Source organism: Arabidopsis thaliana, chromosome 3, assembly GCF_000001735.4.
Source record: "Arabidopsis thaliana chromosome 3, partial sequence".
NCBI classification, from domain to species: domain Eukaryota; kingdom Viridiplantae; phylum Streptophyta; class Magnoliopsida; order Brassicales; family Brassicaceae; genus Arabidopsis; species Arabidopsis thaliana.
Window position 1 is genome coordinate 20709282 of NC_003074.8, and position 25906 is coordinate 20735187.

The following is a 25906-nucleotide window of genomic DNA, read 5'->3' on the forward strand; positions in this document are numbered from 1 at the left end:
ATAAACAACCAAATGTAATGTTAACTTCTACTTGCATAGCCACACAAATATAATTTGGTTTGTATGTCATTGGTGATGTAAACTGAAATTGAAGATAATAGAATCTCATAACCACACAAAAAATGAATGAACGCAAATCAAAGCCTCTCAACACATCTCTTTGCCTCGGTCTCTCTCTCGCCCAATTGCCCATCACCAGAGCTTAATCATATCTTCTTCAGTTACTGCCACGTGTCACTCTGACCGTGAACAGCCTTTATCTCTTCCAAGTCCACTTGTGTTCTTGATTATTTTGTCTTCACCATTCTCTCTACTCAAAGCTCTTCTTCTTCGATCAAAAAACCTCGAGCTTCTAACAATGGAGACCAGCATCGCGTGCTACTCACGTGGGATCCTTCCCCCAAGTGTCTCTTCTCAACGATCCTCTACATTGGTCTCTCCTCCTTCCTACTCCACATCCTCCAGCTTCAAGGTTCGTTATCCTTTGCACTTATGCTTATCTTCAGTGTAGGATTTGTTCAGTACTAGTGATTACTAATTGTAATAATTTGATAAAAGCAGCGTCTAAAATCGAGCTCAATCTTCGGAGATTCACTACGATTAGCACCAAAATCGCAACTTAAAGCCACAAAAGCTAAGAGCAATGGTGCTTCAACTGTGACCAAATGTGAAATTGGCCAAAGCTTGGTTGAGTAACACAAAGACTCAATCTTTATTCAAATTCTGTATTATGAAGATTCCATCTTTCAGTTAAAGTTTCTTACTTTTGAATGTATAGGAAGAGTTTTTGGCACAAGCAACTCCTGACAAGGGATTGAGAACTTTGCTGATGTGTATGGGAGAAGCATTGAGAACAATAGCTTTTAAAGTTAGAACAGCTTCTTGCGGTGGAACAGCTTGTGTTAATTCCTTTGGTGATGAACAACTCGCTGTTGATATGCTTGCTGATAAGCTTCTCTTTGAGGTTTTTTGTTACATTTTGAATTAACTTATGTCATAAGCTTTGTATCAGAAAAATGGTTCATTAGGTTTTGATTTGTGTATTGGTTTTATAGGCTTTGCAATACTCGCATGTGTGCAAGTATGCTTGCTCTGAAGAAGTACCTGAGCTTCAAGACATGGGAGGTCCAGTGGAAGGTTGGTTTTACATAAACTTAACTAACATTTCCGCTTCTTTAAATCGCGCGAAAAATAGTTATCGAAAGAATATGAAATTTATTTGGACAGGTGGGTTTAGTGTTGCGTTTGATCCATTGGATGGATCAAGCATTGTGGATACAAATTTCACTGTGGGAACCATATTCGGTGTTTGGCCTGGAGACAAGTTAACCGGAATCACTGGAGGAGATCAAGTGGCTGCAGCCATGGGAATCTACGGTCCACGAACCACTTATGTTTTGGCTGTTAAGGGCTTTCCAGGAACTCATGAGTTCTTGCTTCTTGATGAAGGTTTTGGTCTAGTCCTGTTTTATCAAGATTCCTTCTTTGGTAAGCTTTTAAACTAAGCTCAAAATTTTGCCTCAGGGAAATGGCAGCATGTAAAGGAGACAACAGAGATCGCAGAAGGGAAAATGTTCTCACCAGGAAACTTAAGAGCCACATTCGACAACTCCGAATACAGCAAGGTTCTTGCTTTGGATCGATCTAACTTTAATCTTTGCTCAAATCTAATCCTCACTCTGAATGCTTTTCTTGTGAAATCAGCTGATTGATTACTACGTGAAAGAGAAATACACACTGCGATACACCGGAGGAATGGTTCCTGATGTTAACCAGGTTTGTTCTTCTTCAACACTATAACAGGATTTTTTCTACTTGTGACTGGAAACTTGACTTTAGTAGTAACTTGGGTTTTTGGCAGATTATTGTGAAGGAGAAAGGAATCTTCACAAATGTGACTTCTCCTACGGCTAAGGCAAAGTTGAGGCTGTTGTTTGAAGTGGCTCCTCTTGGCCTGCTCATAGAGAATGCTGGTGGATTCAGCAGTGATGGACACAAGTCCGTGCTTGACAAGACCATCATCAACCTCGACGATAGAACTCAAGTTGCTTATGGCTCAAAGAACGAGATCATCCGCTTCGAAGAAACCCTTTATGGAACATCAAGACTCAAGAATGTTCCCATTGGAGTTACCGCTTAGAAACTCATTCAAAATAAGTGAATGCATGTTTATTTTTCCATAAACCGGATAATCTACTTTTCCCTTGGTTTATAAGAGAAGCAACAAAACTTGTGATACAAGTTTTTTTTAAAAATTATTAGTTTGGTTTGGTGTTAATCAAAATTTTAACAACTAAAAACAAATAATGAAATCTGTCTGAAACTTTATTATCATATGATCAAAAACAATGTTTAAGCCGAAATTAAAGTTCCATGACTTATTATTATTGAACCGAAAAAACTTAAACCGAAATAAAACTTGATTACTCAACGCTCACTATCTTCACAACAGAGGAACCATCAATCTTGTGCAACGCCACAATCGAATCTCCATTCTTGCAAATTCCCTTCGTCTTCGCGAATCCGATAGCCAAATTAATCATCTCCTCCGTTGCATCTTTGTTTGAATCCCTAGCCGATGATCCCGTCGCCACCACCGGAATAATCCCACGGTAAATCAAACCACGTCTCGCCACATGAGCCACCGAGTCCGAGCACGACATCTCTATATCATTCCCTTGAGCAATCTCAGGCACAATCACCGACAAAATCGGAACGCTCGGCCTGTATTTAGCCACAAGCTCCGCCGTGTAACCGCCTTTGGTGAGAACGACGATAGCCGACGCAAAAACACTCTGTGCCGTCGAAACAACTGAAGCAGCTAAGCTCTCGATCGGAGATAACGGTAACGAAAGCATTCCTAGGGTTTTCTTGTGGAGAATGTCGTAATCGATGAAATCCTCTGCTTCTTTACAGATCCTTGACATTGTTAGCACGGCAGCCTCAGGGTGAGCTCCTGCAGCGGTTTCTCCACTAAGCATAACGCAATCTGTCCCGTCAAGAACAGCGTTTGCAACGTCAGTGGCTTCAGCTCTAGTCGGACGAGGAGATACTGTCATGGATTCAAGCATCTGTGTGGCTGTGACAACTGGTTTCCCAAGAGCATTAGCCATCTTGATCATTGTTTTCTGAGCAAGGAACATCTTTTCGATCTGAATCTCCATTCCAAGATCTCCTCTAGCCACCATGAAAGCATCAGAATTCTCCAGAATCTTTTCACAATTCATGACCCCTTCTTGATTCTCCACCTTTGACATGAGCATGATGTTCTTTGAGTGTTCTCCAAGTAACTTCCTAACTTCAGTTAGGTCAGATCCTTTACGAACAAAAGAAAGAGCGATGATGTCGATTTTGTTCGGAACTCCCCATTGGATGATATCTTCTTTATCTTTCTCAGTAAGTGTTGGGAGATCAACTACAATTCCAGGAAGATTAACGTTTTTTCTTTCTCCTAGAATTGTAGAGTTCTCGCAACGGCAACGAACAAGACCGAAAGACTTGTCACAGGACAAGACAGTTAAAGAGATTGTGCCGTCTGAACAGAGAATCACATCACCAGGTTTGACGTCCTCTGCAAGTTTCTTGTAGCTCATGGAGATAATGTTTGAATCTCCTTCTATCTTGTAATCAATTGAGATGGTGATCTCTTGACCTTGGTTTAGCTGTATCGGTTTGCCTTCTTTGAGAAAACCGGTTCGTATCTCAGGACCCTTTGTATCGAGCATGACGGCGCAGAGGATACCAGTGTTGTTCATGGCAGTTCGGAGATTATCGAGAGTTTCTTGTGGTAAGAGTGAGAACCATGGGAGAAATTGAACCGGGCTACGTTCATACCAGCCTTGAGAAGCTTCTCAATCATCTCCACCGATCTTGAAACCGGTCCAAGAGTACAAACTATCTTCGTCTTTGAACGGAGAGCTCCATTGGTTGCTCGGCCACCAAGTAACATCTCCATTGTGGAAACTTTCGAAAGATACGCAAAGAAAAATTAAGAGATTGAACTTTGAAAGACAGAGGAAATTAAGAGTTTGCTTGATGAAAATTATGATGAGCAGAGTCACGTATATATAGAAGGAGCGATTTGAGATTTTCCATTTTACGTTGTGTTGTTTACATTATCGAATTTCCCATTTTCATGTTCGAATTTCTATTTGCCAAAAAAAAAATTGTTCGAATTTTCCTTTTACATGTTTGAAACTTTGAATTCCCATTTTGCTTTTTCCGTTTGATGGTTTAGTTTGTTTATTTTTAATGGTTTAGGCAATAATTTTTTCTATTTTGACATTAACAAATATTTTTGAGGAAAATGTTAAATGATAGATGAAAAATGTATAATTTTGAAATTATAAATTTTTTAAATGAAGTAATGTTATGACATTAAAAAATTAGGAATTTAACAAATATTTTCGAGTAAATGTTAAAAGATGGATGAAAAAAGTATACTGTTGAAATTATAAAATTTTAAATGAAGTAATGTTTTTACATAAAAAAAAATAGTAATTTTCTATAGTGTTCGAAAATTCTCAAAATTTATTAAAATTAATATGATCTGACTATGGTCAAATCTCTACCTCAAAGTCAAGCAAAAAAATATGATTTGGGCCAAAATTATTAAAAGCCCACCCTAATCCAAATTTCGAGACGTTCTAACTTGTAAATTACGAATTCCTTTTTCCCAGATCGAGCTTCATCTTCTTACTTCTCCCTCTAAAGAAAACCTTTAAGCAGCTCTATCGATGACATCAACGCAACAAAAACGATGAAGAAACCTCATTTCTTGAAGAATCCAGTGTTTTTCCTATTTCTACTCATCACTGTTTCTTCCCTAACTATACTCATCTTCTCCTTTCTCAAATTACCGGAAACACCTCTCGCCGCCGGTAACCATCTCCGCAAACTCCGTTACGAGCTCACCGATGAACTCGGTTTATTCGGGAAGATGATGATCGAAATGCTACCAGAAGATCTGGTTTTCACTGCCTTCGTACCGTCGGAAAAATCATTCAGCCGAGATCTAGGGCTGAAATTAAACACTAGCCGTCCAATTAAATCCCACGAAGAAGACGACGACGGAGATAACACATACGCCGTCGTATCGAGGATCATGAGTTTCGCGGTGGTTCCTTACAAAGTAGAAGAAGTAGACATAGGGAACGACGAAACGGCGTCGTATGAGTCGTTGAGTGGTTTCACACTTCAGATTTGGAGAAAAAGAAATGGTGGTGGATTAGTCGTTAATGGCGTTGAGACTGAGAAGATGGGATTAAAGAGAGGTAAAATCATCGTACATATAATGAATGGTGTTGTAATGGATTCTGATTTCGCACAATCTATTGCTTCTTCTACTCCTAAAGACGAAGATGATGATCCATAGAGAAGAAGAAGAAGAAGAAGATTATTGTTTTGACTAAACAGAAAATTATTGACTTAATCATCCAATCAGAATCAGAGTTAAATTGTTTTTCTACCATATTTTTGTTTTTTTACTTTTAATCCCTCCACTAGCAAAACTCAAGTGGGACCCACAGAATAGCCTAAGGCAGTTTACCACGTCATCATGGAATCAGGAAAACGTCGACGGTTGTGAGTATCACACGTGGCATTATGGTTTTCTCTTACTGTGCACCGTGCTACACCAGAAAAGAATTCGTCGTCTGATCTGCGAGATTATACGCCTATAGAGAAAAAAGGCGATGATGACTAAAGAAGACTGAGTCGACTCGCTTTTGACACAGTTGACTTCTGAGACGTCTTTCTCTTCTTCATCTTCTTCAATCATACGCTTATCTATTTTTGGAAACTTGAATTCGTGATTTTAGATGGGAGGAGGAGAAGTTAGTAAAGAGATGGGAGCTTGTTCATTAGCGTATCGTCGTGGAGATCAGAAATTACGCAAGTTCGTGACGGCGAGGAGTACTAAGTTTCTTCTATTTTGCTGCATCGCTTTCGTCTTGGTCACAATCGTTTGCCGATCTTCTCGTCCTTGGGTTAACAGTTCAATCGCCGTCGCAGATCGGATCTCCGGATCAAGGTCTGTACACACACACACGTTCTGAATCATCTACCTTACTATATGAGTCTAAATTTGATTTGGATCTCTAAATGGTAACTTTTGGTGAAGAAGACTAGATTCTTTTTTAGGAAATGAAATTTATGGAAAGTAAATTTTAGATAAGTGCAATTATAACTGCGATTCGTTTAACCTTTTTTGTCTTCATTCATTTCTTAAATTCATAATTAAACTGGAGATTCTTTGGCTTTACCGATTTGGTATGGTTTGTGTTGTTTCTCAGCTCTATTTATAAGCAAACTGTGTTCTTAAGCTCCTTGCTGTTAATGAATCTATGAATGCAAAAGCTACAATGATTCTGTGATTTATATAGACACTTTTGTATATCGAAAAGCAAATGAATTCATAATCTTTGCTATGTTAAGCTGGTGATATACGGTACATGTAGGTATGTGCAAAGGTTAGGAGTTATGGAGTAAATGTAATTTATAATTAAGTAGTTGATCTTTTGCTTTTGGTTTGACTGCATAATTTTGTGCTTTATTGTCTAATTTGATGAATTTCTTTATCACATCCTGCAGGAAAGGTTATACACTTCTGATGAACACATGGAAGAGATATGATCTCTTAAAGAAGTCTGTTTCCCACTATGCATCATGTTCTAGGCTTGACTCTATCCACATTGTATGGAGTGAACCTAACCCTCCATCAGAGTCTCTGAAAGAGTATCTTCATAATGTTCTGAAGAAAAAGACTCGAGATGGGCATGAGGTTGAGCTGAGATTTGATATAAACAAAGAAGACAGTTTGAACAACAGATTTAAAGAGATTAAAGACTTGAAAACAGATGCTGTCTTCTCAATAGATGATGATATCATATTTCCTTGTCACACGGTAGATTTTGCATTCAACGTTTGGGAAAGTGCTCCGGATACAATGGTGGGGTTTGTGCCCCGTGTGCATTGGCCTGAAAAATCGGTATGTCACTTTTTTATTGTTGGATATCTTCAAGAAGCTTCTTTATCAAATAACAGTACCAAAATAGTAAAAATGCGTTCTTTTTAAGTTGTTTGCTATTAGGGACTCTTTCACTGATCTGAAAATCGTAGGTCTCTCCCATTATTTAAGGAATTAATCATCTCTCTCTCTCCATCCAGATGGTCTAATAGCTAGTATTAATATTGAAAGAACTCTCTGTACATGGTGTTTGAATTGGTTCTGAAAGTTGACTTCAATTTTCTGCAGAATGATAAAGCCAATTACTACACCTACAGTGGATGGTGGTCTGTTTGGTGGAGTGGTACATATAGCATGGTACTCTCAAAGGCAGCCTTCTTCCACAAAAAATACCTCAGCCTTTACACAAATAGCATGCCAGCATCAATCAGGGAATTCACAACAAAGAACAGGTTCCTTATCACTTTCATTACCTATATGTTGTTTTTTGTATTCCTGAATGTGATTAAAGTGTACCCCACCTAAGTGTGAGATTAATTTAATAACAGGAACTGTGAAGATATTGCAATGTCATTCCTCATCGCAAATGCTACAAACGCTCCTGCTATATGGGTTAAAGGTAATTCTAAATCGCAGGCTACTTTGAGAACCATGTATTGCCTTGTGATTCTGATAATCTTTGATGATAAAGAGCATATCCTCCTCTTTTGGCCTGTTTTTGTAGGTAAAATATATGAAATCGGTTCAACTGGAATTAGTAGCATAGGAGGGCACACAGAAAAAAGAACACACTGCGTAAACCGGTTTGTGGCAGAATTTGGGAAAATGCCACTTGTATACACTTCCATGAAAGCCGTGGATAGCCGCAATTTATGGTTCTGGTGATTGCTGCTTTTGCATGGCAGTACATTTCCGCTGTCTCTTCCACTGGTTACTACTCTTCACGTTCTAGCTATGGACGGGTTTGACGCCAAGTAAGACTTAAAAACAGAACTGATCTTACTTTTACGGTAAGAGGAAGATAGAGAGCAAAAGTTTATAATCGGTGGCTAATGGGGTTTTCTCGTAGAAGCTTATAAAGAGATATAGTAGTAGCCTAGTGTATGTTGTACCCTCATTGTACCATTTGTAACATCTGCTGTTGTGAAAATATTGTTTTGTGCTAAAAAAAATGAGTTACATATATTCATACACTGATCGTTAGATGCTTCCAAAAATTTCAGTAGTGTTACATCTGTTGATAGTGTTTGTTAAGTAGTTGTGTCAATATCTTCCATTGCATCACAATTGGCTCCAGAACTCTCCCAGAAATGTCTTTGCGGCGTCTAGGCTCGGGTAATACGGTGGCTCCATAAACACCTGAGTCAGTGAATCATAGGACTCGTGATTCGCCACCGTTCTATTTGCATTCGCCTCTGCATTCCCAATCATCGCTGCAACCAACTTCTGGTATCCGAAGAAGAATCTCTTGGCTGCAGACTCCACGGCCTGCATTCCCTGAAGCAAATGTATCTTCTCGTACTCTGTTTTCCTCGAGTAAAGCTTCATCGCCGCCTCTTGCAACCTCGGACCTCCGGTGGGATCCACCTCCACCTCAAGAACAGCTGGCACTTTCTGTCTCAGCTCTTTGGACATCTTCGCCATCTCTACTAAGCCCTTTGACCTAAAACAAAATGCGTCGTTTGGAAACGTCGATTTGATTTGTAACTGTTTCTTCACCTTCAAGAAATCTTCAGGATCCATAAGAATGTGTAAATCTTCAATCTCTGATAGAAGCTTCCAGATTCTCTCCAACAAGTAGACGTCTGAAGAAGCTTTTTCGAATTTTCCCTCTTCGATTCTCGATTCGATTCTATATAAAAGATTCACAGAAACGTAAATCCACGATTCAAGAATCTGATGACTAGTGTAGAGCATTTGATTCTCTTGGTTCTCGATGTGATCTGCGTAAGGATTGTTCTTGAGGCTATGTAGCTCCTCCGGGAGACAAACGGCGTCGTATTGAAGATACGGTTTTCCGGCGAGGTTTGGTTCTCCTAAACCGAGCGTATACTTACACCAACGCATCTCATTCTCGATCGTAGACAAGATCTTCTGTCCAACACTCTCCGATGTACGACACGTGGCGATCTCCGAAAGCAAACTCAACGAGCTCCAGCCATTGCTGACCGGAGCCGCCGATACGTTCTCTTCGTAGTTGTCTTCATCTCCGCAGATAGCCGCCACGATTTTTATCTGGCTGGTAGTGAGGGAATCCAACCGTCGGATCCATTCGCGGCGGTTGATGTAAGGACGTGTGTCAGAAGCAACGGTGAGGATTAACCGGAAAGTGATCTCAAGAGCTTGAAGAGCTGGTTTGAGAACGGGCTCGGAGATCCAGTGAGGGAAATAGAGAGAGGACCAGAGGTTTCTAAGTTCAGGCAAACGGAGGTAAAGCTCGTAAGCAGAGCAAGCGGCGGAAGAAGAGGAGGAGATTGGAGAAGAGACGGAGGAGAGCTTACACGGCTCAGGAATGGTGACGTGGAGCTTCGGAGATACCATCTTCCTCTGTAAATCCAAATCAGCCATCTTTTTTAAAAAAAAATACAGAGATTTTTGTTTATTTGATGAATATATTTAAGAATGAGAGGAAAAACGTTTGCGATATATATAGGAAGGATAAAGAGAGAGATGTGAAGGAAACGGATAGGAAAAAGAAGGGAGACGTCATTATGCGGAAAATTAGAGATAAACAAAGATCATAGTTTTTGAAAGTCAACGTACAACAACGGCTGTTTCCTGTCTTTTTTGCATTTTTGTGTCGGTTTTATTTTTCTTTCTATTATTTTGGAATAAATGGAAACTATTTTGTGTATACTCGAATGCAATCAGTTATACGATACGTTTTCCCTAATGGTGGGGAATTATTCAAAAATCTTTCTTGATATAGAAAATTAGAAATGTTCTTTTTTCCTTATTCGAACTATAAGTACTTTTGGATATTGTATCATTTTTACCTACATTAACATAAAGTTTGTTAATAAACACTGGATAACTGATTCGTTGGATAAGAATTATTAAAAAAAAAAAAAAAAAAATTCAAATAAACTTATATTCTCAATTTATTGAAAGCTTATAGTTACCACTGCATAAATACATATACTTATGAATTAGATTTTTGTTTAAAATAAGGAGTAGAATCGATAATGAATTTAATTGGACACTAAATTAGGAATAAAATAAGAGGGCACATGAGGTTTGGTCGGAATCCGTTTTGGATGGCGTTTTAGGACTTTGGGGAAGACAGAGAGAGAAAGAGTGGAACGGGTCCTAGCCTAGCCTTTGACTTTGGTCTTCCTTTTTCCGTATCTCTTAATCCCGTTTGTGTAAACTTCAACATTCCGAATGTTACGTTTCAATTATAAAAATCAATCTTTTTTTTTGTCGGTGTCATTTTATTTATTACTTACAATGAAAATAATAGTGCTATTGATTTGGTTTATTTAAAACATTTAATTTAATCCCTATCTTCTTCAATCTTTGAAAGTTATTTGTTCTTATCGTATCTACTTAAAGAGAACAGATCTTTGAAAATTATATGCAGCTATACCAAATTTGTTTACCTAGTTAATAGAGAAATTTTCAAAATTCTATCCAACTAAACTTTATCAAATTCTTTATATTTTAAAATATGTTATGACAAAAAAAAAAAAAAAAGTAAGCATCCAATCTTTAGTTTTGAAAACCTAAAAACGGGTCTATCCCAACTAATAATAATATCTAGGTTTTTGTTATTAGTTGACTCTCGAACCATATACTTAATTTGTATCGTAGTTTATAGTAGACATTATAGTGTAGTCGACACCTTAGAAGTTAGATCTCGACTATGATTACTTCAATATGAGGAGTAGTTTGAAAAACATAAAAAGGATGTGTAATTGGTTTAAGTTTTTAGAAAAGTAAAGGCAAAATAAAAATTATTGAGTTCCTTGTCTCTCTAACCATACTTGAAGGCACTAAACATATTACAGTAAACAATTACTTACTGACAATAGAAGATAAAACAATTATTAAAGATTAAAACAAAAATAGGAGTATTAATGTTCCTTAAATCCTGGAGACCTTGACTTTGGATTGAGAGCAAATAAAGGAAATCATTGCTTAGCTGTTGTTTGTGATTTGTGAACACTAAACATAAGTCATCGACAAAAGTTGTGGTGATCATAGAAACGAATGGGAACGTATTCGATTGAACAATCCAATATCGAAATTGGAAATCATCATATAGATCAATCAGCCACCTGTCGTCGAGACAATATATTAATCACCAAAGATTAGTTGTATAGTCGACAGTTCAACAATTCCATTCTATACACGTACACACATTCACATACATAAGTTGGTGTCACACATTCGTCTCATGACGTATACTCTTCGCATTATCCTGTTTTGTGTGGGTTTTGGTTACCTAAATATGTCACAAAACATTATACATGGTAACTCCATGTTCTGGAACATATATTTGTTCTAATTTCAGGGGATCTACAAGAAGATAAATTCACGGGAACCTTATATTTTGAAGGTTTGGTTTCACGGGAATTAAAAGAATTGATAAACATATGTTGTAAGTTCACGGGAAATATTTTAAAAACTGAAGATGAATAAAATATTCTTGATTAGGTGTATTTTTGTATCATCATGTGCATTGTGTGAGTTCAGCTAAAGGAGAATGAGATGGATGTATTTGTAGCTACTCATAAGGACATATCTTATCTTCCTTTCACGTTTACGATGACTCTTTCCAAGTTTCATTTCTGTCTCTTTGCTTGAATACTTGTGTCTCTCTCCAAACATTATCTCCTAAAGAAAGTATAACGGTCCGGTGAGGTGATTACCCAAACTATTTATTTACATAAGAGAACTCATCAATATCTTTAAACATTTTCAAAACATTCGAGTTGATACACTATGTTAGCATATGACTAGAACTAGAAGTGATATTTAACTATAATTTTTATGCTCTTTTACATTGTAAACAAATGATTTATATTTTGGTAATTTCTAGAAATATATTCTCGTGGGAAAATAGCTGTATAATAAACTGCATCTGAATTTGGATATTTGAGATCAAACGCGTAGGTTCTCCTCTCGCGTGAAAAATAAAAATCATCAGAAATTACGTGGAGGGAACATGATGACTTTTTAACTAGGACCGGGGGGCTGACCAATCAGGTGATATCGCGCGTTAAAAAAGCAACACATGGGGCTGTCCTAAGTATTAAGAGAGCCACGTGGTGGAACCAAACCGAGTCGATGGCTGGAACCAGATAGCCACGTAGTTAGTACAGCTCATTGGTTTTCTTTTCTCTCCGCGTTCATGACATTGGCTCGTGCTTGGGCCACTCACCAACATTACCTTTTTGCATCCCAATAAATACAAATACCAACAACCACCTTTTCCTATTTCCTTTGGCCGACACACCAAACATTTTCCTTGAATATGAAATGCATATCTAATTGATAAGCCAGATGTCATACATATGTACATTGATAACGCCTAGACAAACAGATAAATGATCAGATACTCTAAGTGTGTAAAGTTTGTTTCTTAATTAGATAAAGACTGCATCATCATGATTCATGGATACAATTGCTTTCCTCCTACATACGTTGCTAACACTGATGCAGAAACGTCTTTTGAGAACTCATCCCAAGAATTTGTTGACAATATGACAAAATCTGCTAGTTTTCCTGGAGATAAAGACCCCAAGTGATGATCCAAAAACGCTGCTCTTGCCGCTGATATCGTCTGCCTGCGATTTTCAAACAAAGAATATGATGAATGCTTGAGAAAATGTTGGAGAAAGACTTAGAGAAGAGGGTTATTACGCAATCAGCGCATCCGTAAAAGAGATGCGTTCAGATGGAATCCAAGCGTGATCCCACTTGGGAGGTATTCTTTTAACCGCGGTTCTGATACTGTGCAACGGGTTAATGTCTGCTACCTGGAGGGAAAACAAACGAAGCAAAGTTTGACTATATGTAAAAACATTGTATATGTGTAGAGATTTTCGAAAACATACAGGCCAGTCTGAGCCAAGTGCCAAGAGTGCATTGCCATTTAAGAGAGATTGGAATAGATAAGACTCCTTTACGGCTCTTTCAGAACCGAGCTTCTTAGCAACAGAATCAGCATCATCAAGCAAATGGTCTGGCTGTTCACGAGCATTAAGTTAGATCAAGAAAGTGAGTTTTAAGCCAGATGCTTAATGCTGGGAAGTAACTAACCTGAACTGAAGCAACAATGTGAAGTTGACCGAACCGGTTGGCTGATCCTGGTGCCAAATGTTGGGCATGCTCTATCTGTGACCAGGAGTTCAGAGATATTAAGTACAGACAGAAGAAGCAGACGTAGCAAATAGCTCAGAGGAATAGGTTTATAATAGCAAACATCACCCTAAATCTTCTATCTCGGTCTCCATTGGCTGCAGCAACGGATTCGTACATGTCAAGGATCATGTCATTTGCTTTGTCGCCTATAGCATGGATAGCAACCTTGATCACAGCAGAACAAGATTATAAACAAAACTAAATAGGACGATGAGCAAGCAATGGACAAAAGTAAACAAGGAGATACCTGAAGCCCTGATTTGTCTGCTGCCATTGTGAAGTTGGAAAGTTTTTCAGGATCCATCACTTCTAACCCATAATTATTAGGTGTATCAATATATTCCTGCAGAAAAAAATGTATACCGAGGGATTTTATAGTGCTGCTTAAGGATGAATAACATGTATAATGAATTGCGACATGTATATTTCATCAATATGAACAATATATGAGAGTATTTTTAGAATATATTGCAGATGAATTAGAGATAGTATAGTACTCTTCACCTCGTAAAAAAGTGCACTGTTGGAACCTAGAGAGCCATCAATAAATGCTTTGACGCCACCGAGATATAACCATTCACTCAGTACAGATCCCTTCTGCAGCTTAAGATCCTGAAAGTATGAAGTCAAGGAAGATGAGCACATATAGAATTTCAAGTAAAAAAACAGAACAAGCATAATTGTGCAAGCAACGGTGAAAAGAGAATGGGTGAATGCTGCTAATAGCCTTCATAGCACATGATGATATAACGCATCAAACATCGAAAGAGAATTTGAAAATCAGGAAAGGACAAGGTTTCACTGATGATGTATGGGAACTATATGTAAATTGCAAAACATAAAGTTGAAGAATGCTGTAATATACGCTTAAGTTTTTCGTGCTAAAGAAGCACAAAACTGCTTGTAAAAATACTCAATTCTATCTATCAGAAAACAAGAGTTGGTTCTGAAGAAATCATACCAATAAACGTGACCACGTTGTGATGGGAAAAAACAAGCAAGTCCGTATCATCATCTTCTTCGAGGAATCAGCATATAGATAGACATCTGTACCATAAAAAGAAGTATTCAACTCAAAAAAAATTTGGACTAAAACAAATTCTATCCTATGTCTATCAGCTAAAGAGTCATCAATTTCTCTCTAGCAGTATGCAAGTGTGGATATGACAACTCATCCCACTCAGGGTCAATAGAACAATTTATTGCACCTTGAAAGTCTTTCCAGGAGAGCTCATCTGTGGTGCCAGGAAAGTATCTTCCAAGATCAATAACAGTTGTCACGCCTCTAGTCAAAGCATATTTGCTAGCTCTAAATAGTGCTTCCCTACGTTCATCCACTGAGATTTCTTTAACCCAGGGGGTGACAAGCTCCATAGCAGCATCGATCAAAAGTCCTGTCGGCTCTGCATTGATACAATCATAAAAGCAAGTACCAGCTGATTTTAGTATACACTGACAACACAGAAAGTTTCTCTGCAATCCCAAGAATTGGAAGCATAATAGACCAAGTCCTAAATTACTTGAAACAAACATTACCGCCACTAGGCATCCTCATTATCGTTCCACCAACTGGATCTTCCGTTAAACTTATAACACCAGCAATCTTGAGCGCAAGGGAATTTGCCAATGCCATATGACCATCCATCCTAATCAACCAAACCTACACGAAGAGAAATAAATAAGGCTATGGTGCTGATTGTTGACTATTGACAAACACAAAATGCAGATTTCTTACAGGATTACGAGGGGAGATTTCATCAATCCATGATGCAGAGGGCAATTCTCCTCCCCAGAAATCATTGTTCCAGCCACCACCCAAAATCCATGAGCCTTCTTTTGCATCTAATTTTTTTTTGTTACACATATAAAAGCAGCATAGTAATTTAAATACTCTCCCACTACTAAGAACCCCAACGTAAGCAAAAAATGTTCAATGTACACTGTACACTGTAAATCATAACTAAAAACAGACACCAATAAAGAAGTGTAACCACAATATGATTGTTCATATAATAATGAAATATTAATTACTCTGCACAGCGTCCTTCACCATTTTACAAAACTCATCTTTTTGACTCACTCCACGAAGTCCAACTTGGGCCATCTATGCTCAAGCGATAAGACATTAAAAGCAAAAGGAAAAGATATAAGGTAAACGAGAGTATAGTATACTTCTTCATATCTAAACCTGATCAAACAATGGCATGTAATCATCTAATCTCAGGTTAACTTAACAATATACATAATTACATATCATTGCAAGAAGAAAGAACACAGAAATAAGTTTGCACTATGCCATTATCACCTGTAATCCCCCAGAAATCAGATGAACATGTGAATCAATAAGTCCAGGCACTACAATCTTCCCCTCCAGATTCACCTCCATAGTTCCATCTCCTATAAAACCCTGTCTTCATCGAAATCACAAATTACATGAGACCAAAAAAGTGTCAAACTTTCAGCTTCATTCATGCCAGTGAAGTAGTATGAAAGCAGCATCAACCACATTGAACATTGAAAGGGTGGATAAAAGAAGTGAAGGACCTTGAGAGTGGCAAAGCTTCCAACTTTAAGAATCCTGCCATTACGAATCGCCATGGAATCGGCAAAAGGCAAAGAGCTATCGCTGGTGAAGATTGTTCCATTGGTCACTAACAAATCCGCCACGATACCAGCCGGTGGTGTAAGAGACTTGAGAGTTGACCAATCTGCGAACATCAATCGTATCGACGACTTTCAGTCAAACTATCTGATTTGAGAAAAAAGTGTGACAACCCTGGAAGGCGAACTTACATAAGTCGTTGAGCAAAGGAAGATACGCGACGGAGATAAGGAGGAACACGGCAGCTGAAACGATGACGAAGAGGTTCATAGTCAGTCGCCGGAGAAATTCTTAAAACAGAAACAACAACAACTACAGTATGACGAAGTGGATTTCGTCCCACCTGAAACAAAACCGATCATAACCGGAAACTCATACCAACCGGTCATAACCGGAAGTTGATACAATGCTGAACTTTCTCTCAAATAACAAATCCAACTTACAGGTTAAATTCAATTCCGTTAAATTAGCCTAAAGCCCGTTAGCTCATTAAACTTAAGGCCCAATAACTAACAAACGGAGTTTTGAGTCATTAAGATTTCAGACTAGTGTAAATGTTGGGTCCCACTGTGAAGTGAGATCCCTCCAAAAATAGGCGTATGCCACTTAGCGTGGAGAGCACACGGTATTCTTTAGTAAAAGGCGAAAGAATAGTTCGCTTTGTGCTCACCACATGGCTGCGTGATTATTATCAAGGGAGAGTGAAGTCTATTTATACTATCATTTCCTCTATCAAAGTCTCTTAGCTTTCCGATGTGGGATACTTGAAAGTCCCTTGTGTTTTTTTTAAGGCTTTGTAGGATGTACTCAAGCCCATAAACACTTTTGTTTATTATCATTTACACAAAATTTCACCAACAGAGTCAGGTTTTGTTGGTAGGGGCCCATTTCAACTAAGGACTGTACAATGTTTAGCCCATTAAATAAAGGGTTTATTAGAGAAGTAGACACTTTTTAGAAAATAATTTGAGAAGTAGACATATTTTTTAGAAATAGGAGGAATAAGTAGTTTTTACTGGGCTTGTGAGATAGAGACCATGTGAGATAGAAAAAATATGGCTAAAGTCCAAAAGATGAGTCAAATACTATTGTACCCTTATGATGTAAAAAAGAAAATTTTGTGTGGGTCCAAAATTTTAGGAATAATGGATCAAATAATATTTTTGAAGCCCAAATACTATATTTCGTAGCCCAGTTAAAATAATTTACACCTCAGATGTCTAGACTATCATAAGTATATCACATACGTACACCAACATTAGTACACTACATAGTACACCACATATGTACACTAACATTAGTACACCATATACGTATACTAGAATAAAGGAAACCAAGAGAACCCATTTAAAAAATGCAATAAAGTTTAAAACTATACCCTAAAGCCCAAATAGATGTCTAAATGCAATGAAGTTCAAAACTATACCTAAAGATAAGATAGATTACTAAACCCAAAGAAAAATCCATTTAAAATGCAATGAAATTTAAAACTACACTCTAAAGCTAAGATAGAGATTTAAACTCAAAGAAAACCCATTTAAAAAATGGAAAAATGTTCAAACTAGAATATGTACACCACATACGTAAACCAGTAATAGTACACCACACAAGTACACATGCGTTAGTACACCTCATACGTACACTAGAATAAGGGAAACAACATACGTACACCAGAGTTATTACATCTCAAGTGTCTAGACTAACATAAGTACACCACTTACGTACACCAACATTAATACACCACATACGTATACCAACATTAGTACACTATATACATAGACTAGACTACATACGTGTATGTACACTTAATAGATATCAGAAATGTAAAATCTGATTGGTATACAGTATGTACACCAAAATACTTTACGTACACCTTTAAAAATTCAGAAACTTTAAAGAGTTTTATGATAAACATACCTTCCATATTGTTACGAATTTGACAATGTATCTGAGATTTGCTTCTGAAATTGTAGAGTTTATCCTTTTATTTGACAATGATAATATATTGGAGATGTCAAGCCCATGAGCAATTCGAAATTGGAGATGTTATTGGGCTGGTTTTAATGAGGCCCAGTTTATTTCATCAAACCAACAGAAGGGTAAAATTGTATTTTACTAAAAGCTGTATTAGAGGGGGAGTTCTATTAGAGATGAGAGATAAAAGTACCCATTCCACCTATTTCTAAAAAAAGTACCCATTTCTCAAATTATTTTTGCAAAAACTGTCTACTCTCCAAGTTTTCTCTTAAATAAAGCCGTTTGTTTGATTTTGGAGTAAGGAAAGATGCTGACAAAACCATGTACTTACAGTAATGATAAAGTAGAGAACCTGAATGTAAGCCAAAATCGTAGATATCATAATAAGGTATCTATTCAAAGTGAGTATGCCATGATAATCAGTATTGCTATACTTTACAACGTTCACAGTACTACTCTTGGACAAGAGAAGAGGGCCAAGAAGTTGGGACACTACTTATAATTGCAACTATAGTCTGTGGAATTTAATTAGAAAAACAAGCCTAAACCTAGCTCCTTAGATTCTCTCCTTTCCTTTCATGCACGAGCCCATCCATCTTCTTTTACCAAAGCAACTGCTGTCTGTCTTGCTTTCACGCCTCAACGGTTCCTGCATATCAATGTTGTTCACCAAATCTTTGTAAGAACATCATATGTGTGTGTGTTTGATAAAACTAAAAGCATGAAACATAAGACTTTACAGTGAGTAGAAATCAACCATTAATTTGATAGGAGGAGTTACTTGAAAAAGTATCAAAAAGAGCAAAACCGAATAGGCAAAGTAATTGCCAATCAGATAGAATCACTCAGAAACCAAGATAAACAATCTGCTCAAAACATATATAAAACAATCTCAAACAACACTATGGACGCAAAGATTCAGAGAAGGCTTCTTTACCGGTTCATTTTGAAGTTGGTTGTTCTGTTGTATTTCCTCGGTTGGGCTTGGGACAACAACCACCGCCTAAAATCACACGAAAACTAGCTAAGAACATCATTGAAACTAAATGCCAGAAACCAAAATCAATATACATCAAAACAATAACCAATATACCACCTCAGGACTAATTCCGTTGTTGGCATCTTCTTGGATCAAACTGGAAAAACAAGCAATCTTAGTTTATGGATTTAACAAAAAGAGATGATAGGATTTGAAAAAAGCTTTACCATGTATTTGAATCATCTGAAAACAACTCTGGATGCAACTCCCTTGCCATGTTCGTGTAAAACTCAGCAAAAGGCTTACAATCAAATGCAACATAACATGAAATCTGTTTCTAGCAAAACCCTATTTCTAGAATAAAATTTACCAAAAATCTTACAGAAATTATTCGTTGTAGAGTCTCAATCTCAGATACGGTCATCTCAACATCAAACAGAGTAAAGGAATAGAAATATCTCGAGAGCTTGCCGTTGGGAATAGCTTCTTTCCTTTGACGCAATAAATCTTTGATAGCTTGTATCTGAAGCTCTACCGACTGAAATGACGCAATGATCGCTATAAGCCCTGTGATACTGACATCTCCATCCACTACAAACGAAAGCACAAAAAAAATAAAAAAATCAGCGAGTGGAGCTGAGAAATGGAGAAACAACAACACAAATGTTCAATTCGACTTACTCCTCAGAGTCGATCTGAGTTTAATCAGCTCTCGGGCCGAATCGCCCAAAGAAGATATCAAAGAGTTTAAGGAAGATTTAGATCCATTTCCTTTCATCATCATCATCTTCTTCTTCGTTTCTCCTCTTTCCCTCTCTTTTGCAAAATGCTAGGGGTTTTGACTAGTTAAAATTTTTTTTTTATACTTATTTTGTTTAGATTTTTACTTTTCTCTTTAAAGGGAAAAGGGAAAATTAATAAATCATTAGATAAATTTCCAGATGGTCAACATTGATTTTCTCTTTAGTCAATTTTTTAGAAAATAGAAAGAATTTTTTTTCCAAACATTTAAATAGCAAGAATCCAACAAATAAGAAAGAAAAAACAGATTATATGAATAGGCACAGCAAAGAATCTAAACAGATGCATTTCTTTTAATTGATTGTGAATGAGAATTATTTAAAATTATATATTGATAAACTATGAAAAAAATTTTGGAAAAATCTATAAATACTATTAAAAAATGGCAAATCATAGTTGATTCTAAATTTAAACCACTCAACATATTCTGACAACCCAATATATTCTTTAACCACTGGGCTTTAGAACTTGCTATCCAAACAGGGGAGCAAGACATAAAATAAATTAATATTCAGACTAGAAACTATTGGGTCTCACATTTACGTGAGAGCCCTCCAAAAATAGGCGTATGCCACTTGGCGTGGAGAGCACACGGTATTCTTTAGTAAAAGGCGAAAGAGTAGTTCGCTTTGTGCTCACCACATGGCTGCGTGAATTTTTCATGCTGAGAGTGAAGTGTATTTATACTATCATTTCCACGATGAAAATCTTAGCTTTCCGATGTGGGATACTTGAAGTTGCCTTGTTAAAAAGGCTTTGTAGGATACTCAAAAGCCCAAAAACATTTTTTTTAATGTCACCAACAAATTCAGGTTTTGTTGATACGGGCCCATTTTAACTGACGACTGTACAATGTTAATTTCGTATAAGCTAAATCACTGGATATATACAACCAACCCATATATATAGAGGACAGAGATCAGTAAATTTTGGGAGCTTTGCTGGTCTTGGAGTTGAACAGATTCTCAAGGACAAGCATTTTTTGAGCACTGTGACTTATGTGGAACCTTATAACGTTGAAGTTGCCTTGGAGTTTTATGCAAATTCTGCCAAGTGTTCATAAGGTACTTATTTGTTAGAGGGAAAATGTATGAGTTCTCTTCTAACCGGTGATGTATATGAGCTTCTTGGAAGAGAACATTGACAGCTAATCACAGACTCAGGTTGGTCTTGCATGTCTCAATGGTTACTTAATTCTAATCTTGTGAAAGCCTATCTAAGAAAAACAATCCAAACTTTGCTTCTTTTTGTCTTCTGATCTTTGGTGATCAGAAATAGAGATATAGTATCTGTGTAAATCAGCATTAGTTAGTTGAACTACTTAAAAAAAATCCCTCATTACATTCTTAATGATTTGAGTCATCAATTAATCCTCTCTTCATGATGGTATAATGCTTTCAGAAAATGAAAATTGCAGAACAAAAACAATGAACATATTTTTCACTCTTTTTCACTCTGATTGTCACACACAATCAATATACAAACAATATTACAAGCCACTGAAGATAAACATCCACAATTTTTGTTTATAAAAACCTCGTCTCGTATCGTCAACAACATTGATTTTCCATTGAACTTTCTACCAATGTCCATTTTGTAGAAAATAGAAAGAATCTTTTTTCCAGGCATCTATAAATAGCAAGAATCCAACAAAGAAGAAAGATTTTTTTTTTGTATAGCAAGAATCTAATTAAACAGATGCATTGCTTTTAAATTTTAATTGATTGTGAATGAGAATTACTTAATACTATATAGATATTGATACTTACCTGATCACATGACACATCACAATTTTTGATCAACCATTAAGAGATATATAGTACAACACCTAGTTCTAAATGATATACTCTATATCTACTCTCTATCTCAAGTTATATATGTACTATGCAAAAATTTTATTCTGTTTTTTAGTTTCATAAAAAAATCTCCATTCTCGTCAGCATGCAAGCCCTCGGAGTGATACAATCCCCCGGAATCCGTATCTCTCTTTCTCCGTCCAGCCACCGCCTCTCGCAACCGTCACTTGTCACCGGAATTTCAAAAAGAAACTCCTCCTCCATTTCCTTATCCATCAAATGCGGTTCTATCTTGTCATGTCCCTCTCTATGTGAATATATCATCCCAACTTTTACACTTATTTTCCATTTACTGCTCGTTGTTTAGATTAGAGAGATCATTGACACTGAATACATTTTTTACGAATTGGTTGATTTCTTGATTTTGTTGCAGCAAGTGAAGCGATGAAGTTCGCGGAAGGTTCTAAGAAGGAGAATCTTGTTCCGCTTCGTCACACCATTTTCTCCGACCATCTCACTCCTGTTCTTGCTTACCGTTGTCTTGTCAAAGAAGATGATCAAGAGGCTCCAAGTTTCCTTTTCGAATCTGTTGAGCCAGGACATCACTCTTCCACTGTTGTAAGAACTCTCAGTCTTGTTTTTTACTTGCTCAATCTCTTTCAAATCAAACTTATGTATATTTTAATCTTTTAGGGAAGATATAGTGTCGTTGGAGCGCATCCGAAAATGGAAATTGTGGCAAAGGAGAATAAAGTTACAGTCATGGATCATGTGAAAGGCACTAAGACTACAGAGGAAGTTGAAGATCCAATGATGATTCCTAGAAGAATCTCAGAGACTTGGAAACCACAATTGATCGATGATCTTCCTGATGTTTTTTGTGGTGAGTGGATTTTGCTAACTACTTTGGTTTGGTTACTTTGAGACAATTAGGTCAAAATTTGGTTTAGTTTTGAGAACATAATGACAATTAGGTCAAAATCACATGATCTTCTTATAACAGGTGGATGGGTTGGTTACTTTTCTTATGATACTGTTCCCTATGCCGAAAAGCGAAAGCTACCTCTCTCAAAGGCTCCGGTTGATGACCGAAATTTACCAGATATGCATCTTGGTCTTTATGATGATGTGGTTGTGTTTGATCATGTCGAAAAGGTGTCAAAAAATCTCTTGAACTTTTTCATAAAAGAATTGGCTACTCTATATAACTGAATGCGAATTTTGTTTTATGATCTATAGAAAATACATATAATTCATTGGGTGAGGTTATCAGAAAACTCATCATTTGATGATGTTTATGCTAATGCTGTGAAACACTTGGAAGAACTTGTTTCGAGGATCAAATGCATGAATCCGTGAGTTAACTATTCCCTTTTCTACATTGTGTGTGTGTGTGTTTTTCTTTCCGATCAGTTTTGTATCTCTATCTTGAGTTGTCTTCTTGTTTCAGCCCCAAGCTACCTTATGGATCAGTGGACTTGCACACAAATCAATTTGGCACTCCTTTGGAAAAATCAAGCATGACAAGTGATGCATATAAGAATGCTGTACTTCAAGCCAAAGAACACATACTGGCTGGAGATATCTTTCAGATTGTTTTAAGTCAAAGATTTGAGCGCCACACTTTTGCCCATCCGTTTGAAGTTTATCGAGCTTTGAGAATTGTGAACCCAAGTCCTTCTATGTGTTACTTGCAAGTCAGTGCTTCTCATATATCACTTGTTTCATCTCCTTAAATGTTACTTTCCTCTGTTTTGCTTATCTTCATATCTTTTACACGAACAGGCAAGAGGTTGTATTCTAGTAGCGTCAAGTCCTGAGATTCTCACTAGAGTGAAGAAAGTAAGCATCTCTTTTTTGAGAATCTTCTTGTTGTGTATAATAGGGACTAAAACAGGGTTATAAGAACACTTTCTTGATTATGTAAAACAGAACAAGATCGTGAATAGACCACTAGCAGGAACTGCAAGACGAGGAAAGAGTTTCGAGGAGGATCAAATGTTGGAGGAGGCACTTTTAAAAGATGAAAAACAGTGTGCAGAACACATCATGCTCGTTGACTTGGGTCGCAATGATGTTGGAAAGGTTAGTCTGTTTCTCAGGATCAAATCTGGTTTATATATTCTTGGTTTAAGCAATGATGAAAAACGATCAATGATCATTAACTTACGTACTTCTATGCCAATCTTTTCTCTTACAAAGAATATTTCAAATTTGAACATATAGTATTGTCTAATATCTCATTGGCTCTCTCTGGGCCTTATGAAACCAGGTGTCCAAGAACGGCTCAGTGAAAGTAGAAAGGCTCATGAATATAGAGCGTTATTCTCATGTCATGCATATTAGCTCAACGGTAATACAATATTTTCTTAAAACATTGCGATCATCAAACTCATTTCTCATCTCAAAGTACTTCCACATAGTGTTTTCACTCGGAATGTAAACGCAAACTCTCATCAACTTTGAATTGTGTAAATAGGTGATTGGAGAGTTGCAAGAGAATCTGACTTGCTGGGACACGCTTCGTGCTGCTTTACCCGTTGGAACCGTTAGCGGAGCTCCAAAGGCACATTAAATAACTGGCTAGTTATTACATAAGTTATCATTACCTCTTGAGTGTCTGATCGTTAAGAGTATCTCTCTTGTGACAGGTGAAGGCTATGGAGTTGATCGATGAGCTAGAGGTGACTAGAAGAGGTCCATATAGTGGTGGATTCGGTAGTGTCTCATTCACTGGAGACATGGACATAGCTTTGGCTCTTAGGACCATTGTGTTCCCAACACAAGCTCGTTACGACACAATGTACTCATACAAAGACAAAGACACGCCACGCCGTGAGTGGATAGCCTATCTACAAGCAGGTGCAGGCATTGTAGCTGATAGTGACCCAGAGGATGAGCACCGTGAGTGTCAGAACAAAGCTGCTGGGCTAGCACGTGCCATTGACTTGGCTGAGTCTGCATTCGTTGATAAAAGTGATACAACAATCTAGGTTTCTTGCCACACAAGCTACGTCCTCTAAAATAAATTAGTTGATATATCATTTTTATTATTTTTATGTTGAATCATGAATTACGGGGATATATTAAGTTATATTCGCCAGTATAAATTAAGAAATATATTTCTAATTTTATCAAAATCTCATATAATGGAATCTTATTTCAAATTTTCAAAATTTAATTTTTCATGTCCATAATGGTTGTTGTTATGGTTATGCTATAATTGGTCAATTGGACATATGTGAAGTGAAAGAGTCAAGCTTTTGGTTCAGGTCAATAAAAATTGATATCTATCAATTAACAGTTATAATATTAGAGATGTTTTCTAATGGAATAATTAAGTTCTAGTTGCCTCAAAGGTTTGAGTCATCATCTCGTGTGAATAAATACATTATACATACAAAACAAAAAGCTCTTTGTGATAGTAGTAGTAATACATGTCGCAAACCTATATGATGAAATGAAATACGTGGTAAGCCGTATAGAAACCCCTATGGTACCAAATATTGAAAGCTTTTTTGTAGTATTTTCAATCTTGATAAATAAAAAGGTAAAAGAAATTTGTTATTCACGAAAAAAAGTTGTTCTTTTATAGCTTGCCAAGTGGCCAGATAGACGCTATATGCTAATTGTTACTAAACTACTAATCCAAGTGGACGAATGAAATAATAACACAATAGGTACACATAATTTATAGACAAAACTATTAAAAGAAAAACAAAATTATCCAAAAAAAGAAAAAGATCTGGTCACGTAATCGTTTGGAATAGACTAAGGTTCCTTCCTTCAACGTAAACAACGCTCATTGATACACGCAGCTGACGTGGACGGATCATTCTGCCGACGATGGCCTCTGGTGGCTCACACTCACACTTGACCTTACCTTTTTGTTTCTCGTGTCTCTCTGACTTTTCTTTCCACCTGAGTTTACAGTTTTTTTAGTTGTTATTATGTGCATTTCGTTTTCCTTATCAAACATAAATCAGATGTTGACACAAATAATATCAAATTTGAATCTGATAGAAGATCTTTCCCCAATTTACCGGTCGTTGAGCTTTAAGCACTAGAGGCGTATGTACATAATCGTGAAACTTGATATCCATTGAGCCTTAATTTATTACTGTTATGTTTTTCAAGAAATTTTTTGTTGATTGATGATACTATAAGTTTAGCAAGAATTATCCATAAAGACCATAACATACATGCTTCTCGTGAGTTCACATATAAGAAGTTTCTTTTAGTATCAGTCAACCCCGCAGCCCTATGGTTTATTATTTGTACTCGTTTAAAATGGGATGCTAAAATTCTCTAAATGGTCATACAATATTCTCAATTATTCAAATCGTACCTAAGATATAATTTTGGTGTATTCAGTTATTATTGCACTTATAATACAAAAAACATATGTTGCATGA

General features: G+C 36.9%; 8 protein-coding genes across 16 annotated transcripts; 4 read left to right on the forward strand and 4 right to left on the reverse strand.

The window, feature by feature from the left end:
- Positions 1-12: 12 nt before the first annotated feature.
- On the forward strand, positions 13-2359 carry SBPASE (sedoheptulose-bisphosphatase). The gene is made up of 8 exons (NM_115438.4): positions 13-472; positions 562-687; positions 779-964; positions 1056-1137; positions 1228-1449; positions 1525-1625; positions 1705-1776; positions 1862-2359. Exons 1-8 carry the CDS (start codon positions 359-361, stop codon positions 2138-2140), a joined length of 1182 nt encoding a protein of 393 aa, NP_191139.1. The 5' UTR covers positions 13-358; the 3' UTR covers positions 2141-2359.
- Positions 2360-2423: 64 nt separating this feature from the next.
- AT3G55810 (Pyruvate kinase family protein) lies at positions 2424-3955 on the reverse strand (the record flags this gene model as incomplete). Its single annotated transcript, NM_115439.1, has 2 exons — positions 2424-3781; positions 3835-3955. The coding sequence occupies 2 exons, from the start codon at positions 3953-3955 to the stop codon at positions 2424-2426; spliced, it is 1479 nt and encodes a 492-aa protein (NP_191140.1).
- Positions 3956-4427: 472 nt separating this feature from the next.
- Positions 4428-5544, forward strand: AT3G55820 (Fasciclin-like arabinogalactan family protein). Its single transcript, NM_115440.3, has one exon. It carries the CDS (start codon positions 4760-4762, stop codon positions 5372-5374), a length of 615 nt encoding a protein of 204 aa, NP_191141.1. The 5' UTR covers positions 4428-4759; the 3' UTR covers positions 5375-5544.
- Positions 5545-5664: 120 nt separating this feature from the next.
- EPC1 (Nucleotide-diphospho-sugar transferases superfamily protein) lies at positions 5665-8162 on the forward strand. The gene is made up of 5 exons (NM_115441.3): positions 5665-6031; positions 6592-6988; positions 7256-7419; positions 7516-7586; positions 7692-8162. The coding sequence occupies exons 1-5, from the start codon at positions 5820-5822 to the stop codon at positions 7850-7852; spliced, it is 1005 nt and encodes a 334-aa protein (NP_191142.1). The 5' UTR covers positions 5665-5819; the 3' UTR covers positions 7853-8162.
- On the reverse strand, positions 7714-9585 carry AT3G55840 (Hs1pro-1 protein). The gene has a single exon (NM_115442.2). The coding sequence runs from the start codon at positions 9533-9535 to the stop codon at positions 8249-8251; it is 1287 nt and encodes a 428-aa protein (NP_191143.1). The 5' UTR covers positions 9536-9585; the 3' UTR covers positions 7714-8248.
- A 2735-nt stretch (positions 9586-12320) lies between these two features.
- On the reverse strand, positions 12321-16612 carry LAF3 (Amidohydrolase family). Of its 6 annotated transcripts, none has more exons than NM_202716.3 (16): positions 16282-16608; positions 16130-16183; positions 15881-16044; positions 15642-15743; positions 15368-15440; positions 15072-15178; positions 14873-14996; positions 14545-14739; positions 14298-14383; positions 13841-13948; positions 13584-13679; positions 13403-13501; positions 13235-13309; positions 13030-13161; positions 12836-12951; positions 12321-12759 (listed from the first exon to the last, which is right to left on the reverse strand). In NM_202716.3, exons 1-16 carry the CDS (start codon positions 16325-16327, stop codon positions 12585-12587), a joined length of 1752 nt encoding a protein of 583 aa, NP_974445.2. In that variant the 5' UTR covers positions 16328-16608; the 3' UTR covers positions 12321-12584. The 6 variants fall into 6 exon arrangements, with proteins under 6 accessions (NP_974445.2, NP_567027.2, NP_001319763.1 ...); NM_001339751.1 differs by having other exon boundaries at positions 12361-12759; positions 16130-16281; positions 16382-16391; NM_115443.4 differs by having other exon boundaries at positions 16130-16297.
- Positions 16613-18309: 1697 nt separating this feature from the next.
- Positions 18310-20338, reverse strand: AT3G55860 (uncharacterized protein). 2 transcript variants are annotated; one of them, NM_115444.3, is made up of 5 exons: positions 19576-20338; positions 19277-19485; positions 19122-19195; positions 18853-18918; positions 18310-18564 (listed from the first exon to the last, which is right to left on the reverse strand). In NM_115444.3, the coding sequence occupies exons 1-5, from the start codon at positions 19679-19681 to the stop codon at positions 18555-18557; spliced, it is 465 nt and encodes a 154-aa protein (NP_191145.2). In that variant the 5' UTR covers positions 19682-20338; the 3' UTR covers positions 18310-18554. The 2 variants fall into 2 exon arrangements, with proteins under 2 accessions (NP_191145.2, NP_001327240.1); NM_001339752.1 differs by lacking the exon at positions 19122-19195 and adding an exon at positions 19012-19051 and having other exon boundaries at positions 19576-20337.
- A 1222-nt stretch (positions 20339-21560) lies between these two features.
- AT3G55870 (ADC synthase superfamily protein) lies at positions 21561-24622 on the forward strand. 3 transcript variants are annotated; one of them, NM_115445.3, is made up of 11 exons: positions 21561-21802; positions 21925-22109; positions 22196-22374; positions 22495-22646; positions 22731-22846; positions 22942-23188; positions 23277-23333; positions 23424-23576; positions 23764-23844; positions 23971-24057; positions 24143-24622. In NM_115445.3, the coding sequence occupies exons 2-11, from the start codon at positions 22045-22047 to the stop codon at positions 24482-24484; spliced, it is 1479 nt and encodes a 492-aa protein (NP_567028.1). In that variant the 5' UTR covers positions 21561-21802; positions 21925-22044; the 3' UTR covers positions 24485-24622. The 3 variants fall into 3 exon arrangements, with proteins under 3 accessions (NP_567028.1, NP_001325916.1, NP_001325917.1); NM_001339754.1 differs by having other exon boundaries at positions 21577-21802; positions 22185-22374; NM_001339753.1 differs by having other exon boundaries at positions 21577-21802; positions 22185-22374; positions 23971-24622.
- The last annotated feature ends 1284 nt before the right edge of the window (positions 24623-25906 follow it).